Source organism: Lepisosteus oculatus, chromosome 25, assembly GCF_040954835.1.
Source record: "Lepisosteus oculatus isolate fLepOcu1 chromosome 25, fLepOcu1.hap2, whole genome shotgun sequence".
Lineage (NCBI taxonomy): Eukaryota > Metazoa > Chordata > Actinopteri > Semionotiformes > Lepisosteidae > Lepisosteus > Lepisosteus oculatus.
Window position 1 is genome coordinate 9,109,685 of NC_090720.1, and position 12,592 is coordinate 9,122,276.

General features: G+C 56.5%; 1 protein-coding gene across 1 annotated transcript; it reads left to right on the forward strand.

The window, feature by feature from the left end:
• Nucleotides 1–12,454, forward strand: zbtb48 (zinc finger and BTB domain containing 48). Its single transcript, XM_069183829.1, has 11 exons — nt 1–148; nt 1,054–1,815; nt 2,760–3,049; nt 3,837–3,948; nt 4,291–4,383; nt 4,710–4,796; nt 5,718–5,872; nt 6,468–6,604; nt 9,083–9,247; nt 10,053–10,141; nt 10,803–12,454. Exons 2-11 carry the CDS (start codon nt 1,069–1,071, stop codon nt 11,190–11,192), a joined length of 2,265 nt encoding a protein of 754 aa, XP_069039930.1. The 5' UTR covers nt 1–148; nt 1,054–1,068; the 3' UTR covers nt 11,193–12,454.
• The last annotated feature ends 138 nt before the right edge of the window (nt 12,455–12,592 follow it).

The window sequence follows — 12,592 nt, forward strand, 5'->3', positions numbered from 1 at the left end:
TCTTCTCCAACATGGCCTCCTGTAAGGTAGAAAAAAAGTATTTCGAGCCCATTTGTTTTTTCCCCTAAAAGTACCATTCGAAATAGCATGAGCCTGATCCCATTCTCTCAGCCTGAAACAAAGTACTTCCCCTCCATCCTCAAATAAGGTAAGAAGCACTTTCGTCGGCGGTTTCTGTCGTACCAATGGCACGTTAGGGACCGTCTTTAAAAACATGCCTTCCGTCGTAAACGTTGAGCTAAGGGTGAGTTGGTACTCATTCTGCTAAGAAGGAAACCGAAAAAGTGAGTCATGCTGTCATGGTTTTGCGTATTACAGCATTGGGACTTTCAGAGGAGATAAATCACCAACGTCTTGCTCCGCTCGTCAGAAATATTAAAATGCTGCTGACGCCTACCCCGGTGCAGTAGGGGTACAATGTGTTACTTTAATGTACTTTGTCTAACGTTTTGGAGAACAGTACTTTGATCCGCCCTGTCCCTTACTTGTCAAATGCAGTACCCCCTGTAGCTGTACAGTAAAAAGAAACGCAAACTTTCCCAGCCCCATGCGTCTCATAATGGACAGGGGCGTTTCGATGTTTTTAAACAAATCGAATTAAACTAATTAAAAGGGTTTGTTGACGATGTTGAAATCTCTTCACCACAGGTTCATGAACGGTATACAGTGATTCAAAAAGACCTAGAACACGTACTGGGTCAGAAACCCAGGCACCAGAGGTGACCTAAGCGAGTGCGTTTTACAGTTTTTATTGTCACACAATATTTCCCCCTCGAAAACCTGTTCCAGTACTGCGACCTTAACATGGCCTAACGATAACAAATTCCTATCGTGTTTCTGGAGCCTTAGACACGAGAGAAGTCTCCTCATCCATGCCCAGCTGAATACATTTAACAAGAAGGCGTTGTTCATGCACCCATGTGTAAGGCTAGGCTGTCATTCCATCATTTACGCCAATCACATGTATACCGTTAGTTACGCAGGTAAGATTAGGCAATTCCACGGGCTTTGAAGCTGTTGACAGGCCGTCCGTGTCTGCTCTGTGCTTAAAAGGCTCTGCGGCGGAAGATGGCAGCGCTGGAACACAGACATGCCCAGCTGGTGTTGTCCTCCCTGAACCAGCAGAGGGCGCTGGGTAGCTTCTGCGACGCCACGCTGAGCGCGGTGGATGGAGAGGTGTTCCGGGCCCACCGCAGCGTGCTGGCCTGCTTCAGCCAGCTCTTCCGTGACTCCTACTCTGCCACCCCCTTGGTGGAGGTCTCCCTGCCAGAGGAGTGCCCCTCCGAGGGCCTGGGGCTGCTCCTGGACTTCATCTACACCGGGGAGATGAAGCTCAACGCTGGCACCTTGGACAAAGTGCGGCAAGCTGCTCTCAGCCTGTCAGTGCCCCACGCCCTAGACCTTTGCCAGGAGTTCAGCCAGGGTGACCAGCGCCCGGCCAGCCCGCTAGAGAAGTCGCTGGCCAGGGACGGCGACAGCCAGGAGTCTCCCAGGGGGGACCCCGAGGCACAAGGGGGCCCGGGCCAGGCCGAGACGCGGGGGATGCAGCCCAGGCCCCGGCCGGCGCCCAGACCCAAATGCAAGGCCGCCAACAGCGCCCCGCGGCCGCCGGCCCCCGCAACCACCACGACCCGCTCGGGCCGCAGGGTCAAGGGCCCCAGCCGCCTGCTGAGGGACAGCCCCCCCCCTCCTCCTGCCCCTCCCCTCCCCCCGCCGGCCCCCCGCCGAGCGGAGCCGCTGGCGGCGCAGGGAGAGGGGCGGCGCGGGCCGGACACAGGCGAGCGGAGCAGCAGCCCCTCCGCGAAGGGCACAGAGGTACCAGGGTCGAAACCAGGGGGGTTTGCCGCGTAGCCACCAGGGGGTGTACAGGAGGGGGGCATCAGGCCTGGGTGGTGTGCTCGCTCTGTGGCTGGAAGGTTGCCGGTTCGTATCAGAGGAATCCTACTCCGTTGGGCCCCTGAGCGAGGCCCTCAACCCCAGCTGCTCCAGGGGCGCCGTATAAATGGCCGACCCTGCGCTCTGACCCCCAGCTTCTCTCCCTGTCTGTGTGTCTCAGGGAGAGCAAGCTGGGGTCTGCGAAAAGACACATTCCTAATGCAATAAAGTGTATAGGGCCAATAAAGTGATCTCTAATCAGGCCGGGCCCGAGCCCAGGGGCAGGGAGTGCTTGAATTGAAAAGGGTGGGGTGTTGAAGTTCGATATTGTCTGTAAAAAAATTAAGTCCTACAACTGAAGTATGTTTTTGTTCTGTTAATCCAAGAGGTTCCGTGCTGAAAAGAAAGGAGACGCGACGTTTCTGAATTAGGCTCCACAGCCGAAAAGTTGTGTCTCCTTTCTGCTCTTTCCGGCGTGGAATGAACCGGACGCAGCTCCCTGCCGGAAGTCCAATAATTCCCGCGCTCGCTCGAACACGAACCTGAGCTTTTAGTTAATAATAATTAATAATAATTGCTTACACTTCTATAGCTCTTTTCTGGACACTCCACTCAAAGCGCTTTAGAGGTAATGGGGATCCCCTCCACCACCACCAGTGTGCAGCCCCACCTGGATGATGCGACGGCAGCCATAGTGCACCAGAACGCTCCCCACACACCAGCTCTCAGTGGGGAGGAGAGCAGAGTAATGTAGCCAATTCATAGATTGTGGCTACGTTGTCTTTTCTTCCCCCGGTTCATGCAGATGAACAGCCGAGAAGCGGCTCTTTCCCCAGCCGGTCTCGTGGCGGGGTGCTTGACCGAGTTTCCTCTCGCGGCTGCAGGAGGGGAAGCCGCCGGAGCCCGCCCGCGAGGAAGACGAGGAAGAGGAGGAGGAGGAGGAGGGCGAGGGCGGGGGCCAGGAGGACACCGACGAAGACTACCTCCCTACCACCGCCACCCCCACTGCCGGCGCAGCGGGGCCCCGGGCCAAGCGCAGGGGCCGCGGGCGAGGGGGGGCGGTCAACAAGGAGAACGGCGAGGGGGCGGGGGCCGACGCCAAGAGGGGCTCCGTCCAGTGCCCCACCTGCCACAAGACCTTTCTCAGCAAGTACTACCTCAAGGTGCACAATCGGTAAGGGCCCCGTGTCTGCTGCAGGGCGAGGGCGAAGTTCTTACACTAACAGTAGCAGCGGGACCAAAAAAAAGCAATATATGTTTCTAGTTTTAGCGGAGCGGGCAGCATGGTGGCGCAGTGGGTAGCACTGCAGCTTCGCAGCTCTGGGGCCCTGGGTTCAACATCAAGGGTGCCGTCTGTGTGGAGTCTGCGTGTTCTCCATGGGGTTTGTGTGGGTTTCCTATCACAGTCCAAAAAGACATGCTGGTGAGTTAATTGGCTTCTAGGAATATTGGCCCTGGTGTGAGTGTGTGTGGCCCCGCAATGGACTGGCATCCTGTCCAGGCTGTATCCTGCCTCTCACCTGTTTGCTAGGATAGGCTTCGGCTCCCCTGCAGCCCTGACTTGGGTAACGCAGTTTGAAAATGGATAGATGGCTGTTATGTAAGGCGCTGAGGAGTGGTTTATCCAGTATGGAGCACTATCTCGGTATGCCAGTGGAGCCCTCTAGTCCAGATACCACTGGCTCCAGCCTGGGCTGTGCCACCACTGGTTCTGCGTGGTGCACCGCCAGCGGCGATCTACAGGTGTGCTGCAGAACAGCAACTCCTGGACTTGCCCAGTTCCTACATGGGCACCTGTCTTCAGGTGGTTCATTGCACACCACTGCTGTCTGCAAGACTGTGTTCCCCATGGCTGTGACACATTTCTCTGCTCCGCGCTGCATAGTTTTCAGGCACAGCTGCGGGAAGGCCTAGCTGTGTGTAGGGGCACTGGTGCTCAGGTAGTACTGTCTCCATCGCAGGCGCCACACAGGGGAGAAGCCGTTCGAGTGTGCCAAGTGCGGGAAGTGTTACTACAGGAAGGAGAACCTCCTGGAGCACGAAGCCAGGAACTGCATGAGCAGAGCGGAGGTGGTGAGTCCGACCTCTGACCTCTTCCGCACACCTCCCCACCCCACCCGATCCGGCAGCGGGGCCTGGGGGCCAAGACGTCCACTCTCACAGCAAAGATTCTGTGCTTTTCTGCGTAGAAAACAAGTTGAAAACAAGCTCTCCCACTGATGGGGGGCGGGGGACTCAGAACGTGTCAGGGCTTGAACTGCTTGCAGTGCAGTTTTGCCAAATCGATGATTCCCTGCTCCTGGAGTCCGAGGGCCCTGGTGTGCGCTGGGGTTTCGTGATACTGCCCGAGAGGCCAGCCCCCCTGACAGCAGCGGGTTGTTTTTCCGGTCTGTGACCCGTGTGTCTGCTTGCCAGGTGTTCTCCTGCTCCCTGTGTCCGATGACGTTCCGGCGCCGGCTGGAACTCCGGATGCACATGGTCAGCCACACCGGAGAGATGCCCAACAAGGTACCCGCGGACCCAGCGGGCTGGCAGGGGGGGCCGCCTTTGAAAGCTATGATTTTGATTCAAGCCGGGGAAACCACAACAGCAAGATGATGCCCAGACGTTTTGTCCTATAGGGCTTGAGTGGTTAATACCTGCTTTGAAAGCCGTTTTTACAAGCAGGAATCTACACCAAGAATATACAGTACGTCTCTAGCAGCGGGATGGATTCTAAAGCCATGACTGCAAGGTGCCTCTTGTACTGCACTGTAAAAGGAGTATAAAAGCGTCTGATTGTTTCTTTGTCACCCCTGTGGCTCACCCCCGTCTCCTTTTGTGTCTGTTGCCAGTGTACATCCTGTCCAGAGCAGTTCATGCAGAAGAAGGACCTGAAGAATCACCTGATCAAGGTGCACGGAGCCCCCAAACCCCATGCGGTGAGCGCCCCCCCCCCTTATAACCGCTGCGGAGACGGATGAGGCTTTTGCCCGAAGTTTCCACGCACAGCACCAAACCCCGTCGTGAAGCTTTCACTTTTATTACACACAGCAGCGCAGTAGCGCCATGAGCACACTGAACAGCCAAGAAAGCTCTTATCCAATGGTAGAAAAATAATATTTTACTGAGAGGGCTAGGGGAACACAAATCCCAATCTAAAATACCGTACGTATTGGGAAAAAACCTCATACCCTGTGTCTTGTGCTTGCTGCTTGTTCTGCTGTGCTGTTTTGGAGTTGATCTATTTGCTAAGAGTTCTTCCTCGGTCGCCCTCTTCCTCAGCTCATGACTAGGAACACTTGACACACAAAAGGCACTCGGCTCATACAGGGTAGCACTTTTGTGAAGCGTGGTCCTTAACTGGCGACCCGTTTCTACGTCTTAAAACCGAAGAAAAAAAATCTTAAAAATTGTAGGAGTGCGTAAAAGACAGGTGCTTAAAAGCTTTTTAACCGCTTTTGGATGCTGTGATTAAAGGAGTCATGTTTCATTGTCCATTGCAAACCCTTTAATGCTAAGACTGAGTTCTTCTGGTATTCATCTTTGCAACACCTTCTTAGTTTGCTTTTTTTAAATATTACCTTTCAGGCAAACATCCCTTGTGTATCACAACTAAAGAAGGGTGAGCTCTAGAATTATATCAGTTACTTGGTTGCTCTTCTGGAAAGGTTCCTTTCTAGAAAAACACTTTCCTGTGTGTATAACTGGGGTTGTTCCTGTATTGACATCGTCCCATTCTGTGTGCAATTCAAACTCTTTTGCACTTTTGCACTTAAAAAGTTGAAGCAATTGGATTTCCATCTCTCTCGCGCTGGGGACGGGTCTGTTCTCTGACTCGGGGTGTCTCCCGCCCCCCGCAGTGCTCGCTCTGCCCCAAGTGCTTCCTGTCCCGCACTGAGCTGCGTCTCCACGAGGCCTCCAAGCACCGCGGGGAGAAGCTGTTCGTGTGCGAAGAGTGTGGCCACCGCGCGTCCAGCCGGAACGGCCTGCAGATGCACATCAAGGCTATCCACAGGTGGGCTCCCCGCCCAGCAGGGGGCAGTGCAGGAGGGCCTCGGGAACAAGCATGGCTTTGCACACTTTCCTACAGCCTAGATCAAAGGAGATTGAGAGAATATTCTATCCAGATTTTCAAGATTTATATAAGGTCAGCCAAGTGGACTGCTTTAGCAAAACTACAGGTCATAATTGGACACTAAGAGGGGATTATTTGAGTATAGGAATGTGGAACAAGACTCACAGTTTCATGGCTGAAGCTCAACTCTTTTTCAATGAATATCTGTGGCATTGTAGGATTGCTTAGCTAATTAATCAGCTAAGTAAACAAAATACACCAAAAGCATGTCTTTTATTTGGCCCCTTTCTTTTACTCATCTCTTGTACTAGTATGAAGGTTGAACCAGTGAGTCAACTTTTTAGTGTGTTTTATATCAAATTTGCAAGGTATGGAAAGAAAAATAATGCAATACTAAATCTGATGGCTGATGGGTTAATGAATTGCATTGTGCTTTCGTGTGTAACTGGTCATATGCATGTTTTTGACAGAGTACTTAGACTGGCCTGCTGATATCGAAGTGACATCTCTGTTGTGCTGTGATGTGGTTTGACAGGAACGAGCGGCCGTTTGTGTGTGAGTTTTGCAGCCACGCCTTCACTCAGAAAGCCAACCTCAACATGCACCTTCGCACACACACTGGAGAGAAGCCGTTCCAGTGTCACCTCTGTGGAAAGACCTTCCGCACACAGGGTAACTCCGCCGGAGCAGAACAGACCCACCTGCACCGTGGCACGCTCAGCCCAGTGCCCACAGCACACACTGGCACGCTCAGCCCAGTGCCCAGAGCACACACTGGCACGCTCAGCCCAGTGCCCAGAGCACACACTGGCACGCTCAGCCCACTGCCCACAGCACACACTGGCACGCTCAGCCCAGTGCCCACAGCACACACTGGCACGCTCAGCCCAGTGCCCTCCACACTGTGGCACACTCAGCCCAGTGCCCACAGCACACACTGGCACGCTCAGCCCAGTGCCCTCCACACTGTGGCACGCTCAGCCCAGTGCCCACAGCACACACTGGCACGTTCAGCCCAGTGCCCTCCACACTGTGGCACACTCAGCCCAGTGCCCACAGCACACACTGGCACACTCAGCCCAGTGCCCACAGCACACACTGGCACGCTCAGCCCAGTGCCCTCCACACTGTGGCACACTCAGCCCAGTGCCCACAGCACACACTGGCACGCTCAGCCCAGTGCCCACAGCACACACTGGCACGCTCAGCCCAGTGCCCAGAGCACACACTGGCACGCTCAGCCCAGTGCCCTCCACACTGTGGCACGCTCAGCCCAGTGCCCTCCCCACTCTGGCACGCTCAGCCCAGTGCCCACAGCACACACATTTGCACGCTCAGCCCAGTGCCCAGAGCAGACTCTGGCACGCTCAGCCCAGTGCCCAGAGCACACTCTGGCACGCTCAGCCCAGTGCCCAGAGCACACTCTGGCACGCTCAGCCCAGTGCCCAGAGCACACACTGGCACGCTCAGCCCAGTGCCCACAGCACACACTGGCACGCTCAGCCCAGTGCCCTCCACACTGTGGCACACAGCCCAGTGCCCACAGCACACACTGGCACGCTCAGCCCAGTGCCCACAGCACACACTGGCACGCTCAGCCCAGTGCCCTCCACACTGTGGCACGCTCAGCCCAGTGCCCACAGCACACACTGGCATGCTCAGCCCAGTGCCCACAGCACACACTGGCACACTCAGCCCAGTGCCCACAGCACACACTGGCACGCTCAGCCCAGTGCCCTCCACACTGTGGCACACTCAGCCCAGTGCCCACAGCACACACTGGCACGCTCAGCCCAGTGCCCTCCACACTGTGGCACGCTCAGCCCAGTGCCCACAGCACACACTGGCACGCTCAGCCCAGTGCCCAGAGCACACACTGGCACGCTCAGCCCAGTGCTCACAGCACACACTGGCACACTCAGCCCAGTGCCCTCCCCACTCTGGCACGCTCAGCCCAGTGCCCTCCCCACTCTGGCACGCTCAGCCCAGTGCCCACAGCACACACATTTGCACGCTCAGCCCAGTGCCCAGAGCACACTCTGGCACGCTCAGCCCAGTGCCCAGAGCACACTCTGGCACGCTCAGCCCAGTGCCCAGAGCACACACTGGCACGCTCAGCCCAGTGCCCTCCACACTGTGGCACGCTCAGCCCAGTGCCCAGAGCACACTCTGGCACGCTCAGCCCAGTGCCCAGAGCACACACTGGCACGCTCAGCCCAGTGCCCACAGCACACACTGGCACGCTCAGCCCAGTGCCCACAGCACACACTGGCACGCTCAGCCCAGTGCCCACAGCACACACTGGCACGCTCAGCCCAGTGCCCTCCACACTGTGGCACACAGCCCAGTGCCCACAGCACACACTGGCACGCTCAGCCCAGTGCCCACAGCACACACTGGCACGCTCAGCCCAGTGCCCTCCACACTGTGGCACGCTCAGCCCAGTGCCCACAGCACACACTGGCATGCTCAGCCCAGTGCCCACAGCACACACTGGCACACTCAGCCCAGTGCCCACAGCACACACTGGCACGCTCAGCCCAGTGCCCTCCACACTGTGGCACACTCAGCCCAGTGCCCACAGCACACACTGGCACGCTCAGCCCAGTGCCCTCCACACTGTGGCACGCTCAGCCCAGTGCCCACAGCACACACTGGCACGCTCAGCCCAGTGCCCAGAGCACACTCTGGCACGCTCAGCCCAGTGCCCAGAGCACACTCTGGCACGCTCAGCCCAGTGCCCAGAGCACACACTGGCACGCTCAGCCCAGTGCCCAGAGCACACACATTTGCACGCTCAGCCCAGTGCCCACAGCACACACATTTGCACGCTCAGCCCAGTGCCCAGAGCACACTCTGGCACGCTCAGCCCAGTGCCCAGAGCACACTCTGGCACGCTCAGCCCAGTGCCCAGAGCACACTCTGGCACGCTCAGCCCAGTGCCCTCCCCACACTGGCACGCTCAGCCCAGTGCCCTCCACACTGTGGCACGCTGCTGTCTAATCAGACTAATGCTTTTTTCAAAGCATGTTATCAGTAAAAACAATATATAGTAAGAAAAAAACAGTAAACCTGGGATCTGCCGGCTGCTTTCTGTGGCACACTGCTCCTCTGGTGGCGTTACCTGTGCGTGTGCTTTGTGCGTTGCAGCCAGCCTGGACAAGCACCACCGCACACACACGGGCGAGCGGCCGTTCCGCTGCGAGTTCTGCGACCAGCGCTTCACGGAGAAGGGGCCCCTGCTGAGGCACGTGGCCAGCAAACACCAGGAGGGCCGGCCGCATTACTGCCACATCTGCAGCAAGACCTTCAAGGGTACGCAGTGCAGAGCAGCTGGAGGGGACTGTGGGACTGCGTACCTGTCACCCCCTTCATCATCATCATAATATAGTCAGCTGAAGAGGATGGGAGGAAGCAGGTCCAGTTAATCTGTTCTAGTTTCTGAGTGATTTATGAAAAGCTTGTGGAAGCTCTGTTCTCCCAGCACTGTGGCCAATTTCACATGTCAACTTGAGACAAGTGCCCTCTGGCAGGCTCACCCTGGGCGCTCTGTCCCTGTTGTTAGCTCACCTTCCTTTAATACTACTTCTGATAATCCTCACACTTCTACAGCGCTTTTCTGGACACTCCACTCAAAGCGCTTTACAGGTAATGGGGATCCCCTCCACCACCACCAGTGTGCAGCCCCACCTGGATGATGCGACGGCAGCCTTCGTGCGCCAGTACAGTTGCCACATTGCCACCAGGTCACCATTGAGCTCTGTCAGAGTGCAGGCTGAGGCCTCCTGTCCTCTTGGTCACGTCACTAACTGGACTGTGACATAGCTCCCCCGAGCTGCAGCCTGCTTGGTCTTAGTTTTCAGTAGAGCTCCACCTCCTGTGACTTGTGAAGCGTGCAGTGACTTCACTATTACTCTGTAACCCTGTTAAGAGTTTCACAGGTAACGGTAGTAGGGGCGCTGCTTCACCATGACTTCCACTTCCAACAGCGCCCTGAGGAAGAGCTGTAGGGGAACTATAACACGGCTAGTTGACAGGTGATGGGAGCTCATGAGGGTGATCACGAGAAAATCACTCCTGTTTTTTCATCCTTCCTCCATTGTCTGTCTTCTGCCACCAGCCATCGAGCAGCTGCGGGTCCACGTGAGACGACACAAGGGCATGAGGAAGTTTGAGTGCTCCGAGTGTGGCTACAAGTTCACCAGACAGGTAGAGCCCGGGGCAGAGGGGGCACAGGGGCGGCACTGCAGCAGGTCCAGCCCGGGGCAGAGGGGGCACGGGGGCGGCACTGGGGCAGGTCCAGCCCGGGGCAGAGGGGGCAAGGGGTCGGCACTGCGGCAGGTCCAGCCCGGGGCAGAGGGGGCACAGGGTCAGCACTGGGGCAGGTCCAGCCCGGGGCAGAGGGGGCACAGGGTCAGCACTGGGGCAGGTCCAGCCCGGGGCAGAGGGGGCACAGGGTCAGCACTGGGGCAGGTCCAGCCCGGGGCAGAGGGGGCACAGGGCCGGCACTGCGGCAGGTCCAGCCCGGGGCAGAGGGGGCACAGGGTCGGCACTGCGGCAGGTCCAGCCCGGGGCAGAGGGGGCACGGGGGCGGCACAGCAGCAGGTCCAGCCCGGGGCAGAGGGGGCACGGGGCGGCACCGCAGCAGGCAAAAGGCAGTATTACAATACACGAGAGATGAGTTGCTCAGTTTGCTGGGAGCATGACTAGACTCCAAGCCTGGGCTGTGTCATGAAGCCTGTGAATATGTTTCCGTTATTTTAGTCTTATCCACTTCACAGCGGTACATGTGAGAAACTAAGCCCGTGACAAAGATTAAGACATACTAGCGACATCGGACACAGCAGAAAGGCCCGTCTTGTCGTTCCAGGCCCACCTGCGGCGCCACTCCCAGATCCACAACCGCGTGGAGAACTACAGCCCGCGGCAGAGGAAGCTGCGCAACCTGGTGGTGGAGGACGAGAAGGCGGCGACGTCGGCGCCGCCCCCCGAGGGGGAGGGCCCGCAGCCCGGCGACATCATCAGCGTGATGATCCAGCCCGCGGCCACCATCGTGGTGGAGGAGGTGGTGTCGACGGGGGGGCCGGCGGGGCCCCCCGCCGGGGTGGCGCCAGGGGAGGAGGAGGAGGAGGAAGGGCGGGGGTTCACCGTGGCCGACGTGATCGAGCACACGCTGCTGGTGACGGGCACGTACCCGCTGCACGCCGCCGCCGCCGTGAGCGAGGAGCTGGTGGAGGAAGTGGCCGTGGAAAAGGCGTGAGCTGGAGGTGCCGGGGGCGGGCAGGGCCAGACCTGGCCAGGGGGGCAACACTCCCTTTCCCCTGCCTCACGGGCTGGCTGTGGCCCACTCCCCCCGCCCGGCCCTGCTGGAGTAAGAGCCAAGACCCAGCGGCCAGGACCTTTCTCAGCCTGGGTGCTGCCTGCCTGCCTTCCTGGGGCTTCCTACAAACACATTCCCCTGGGCTTGGGCAGCAGGAGCTCCCCTCTTACTGGACTGAAACACGTGCAAGAAGACGAGCGTGGAGGAACATTGTCGGGGTTGTCTGAATCCGAGCTGGACTGTGAAGGCGGGGGGACGCCCTGATTGAATAGTGTTACGCAGTGGTCCCCAGAAAGGGACATACACAAGTTGGGAGTAAGTCACACGTAATGTTTTTGATCCAAAGCCGGGATCACTTTGCCTGCTCCTACACGAGTTTATTGCCCTGGCGGAGGTTTTTGTGCACAAGGCTGCTTTTTATGCTGGATACCGCAGCGTTCGCTGACCTCGCCACAAGCCTCGTTTTGCTCGTTCAAACGTTGGGGAGACTGGACAACACTTAACCAGAGATAAAACGCTCACAAGGTTATTTTTTTTATGCTAATGTTTTACCAGATTGTTTCAGAACAAACTCATGATGAGAATGAAATCCCATTGTCCTGGAGCTTGGAGTCACAGTATCTGAAGGCGCTGCTCTCCAGAGTCCTAACCACTACTCCACTGTGTCAGTGCTTCCTAAATAACTCAAGTTATTGGAGCATTTATAACAGCCATGGGGTAACTAGCTTAAAAAGTTAAACTACAGAGTCTTAAATCCTCAATGAAGTCTAATCAATAAGAGCTTTTAAGTGTTATAACCAAATGGTCACCTTGCTGGCCTGTGACGGACTGACGACCCATCCAGGGAGTATCCTGCCTTGTGTCCGTTGCTTGGCGGGACAGACTCCCGCTCCTCCGGGACCCTGTATTGGATAAAGCAGTTATATAGTGGACAGATGGGTGAATAGTCATCTTGACACATAGCTGTTCTGCAGTGTCCCCCACTCTCCAGTATAACAGAACACCGAAGAGGCTGATGGATAAATGTTGCATGTAAAATGGTTTAGTTCTTCGTTCACGGAGAATTGAAGTTCAGTTGTATAGAAATGGATATATATGAACAATATAGCCTTTGCTCACTTGTAAAATAATTCCTCCTTTGTTTTACATGATCCAGTTCAGAGTTCTTTGTTTTTTTATGAATAAAGCTGCCAATAACAAAACTGTTTTATCTGAAGTGATGTATGAAGCATGAAAATATTCTGCTTTTGGGTTTGCCTGGCTATAATACTGGACTACACTGTGTAGAAGTGCACAGTGCGGTACGGTGTAATGGAAATGTCTTCGTGTAAGCTTGGCAG

Bases quoted from the DNA above. Each gene is read 5' to 3' on its own strand.
- zbtb48 (XM_069183829.1), top strand. From the start codon at position 1,069: ATGGCAGCGCTGGAACACAGACATGCCCAGCTGGTGTTGTCCTCCCTG. The intron at 3,949-4,290 runs GTGAGTCCGACC...TCTGCTTGCCAG, and splicing joins GCATGAGCAGAGCGGAGGTG to GTGTTCTCCTGCTCCCTGTG. The intron at 4,797-5,717 runs GTGAGCGCCCCC...CGCCCCCCGCAG, and splicing joins GAGCCCCCAAACCCCATGCG to TGCTCGCTCTGCCCCAAGTG.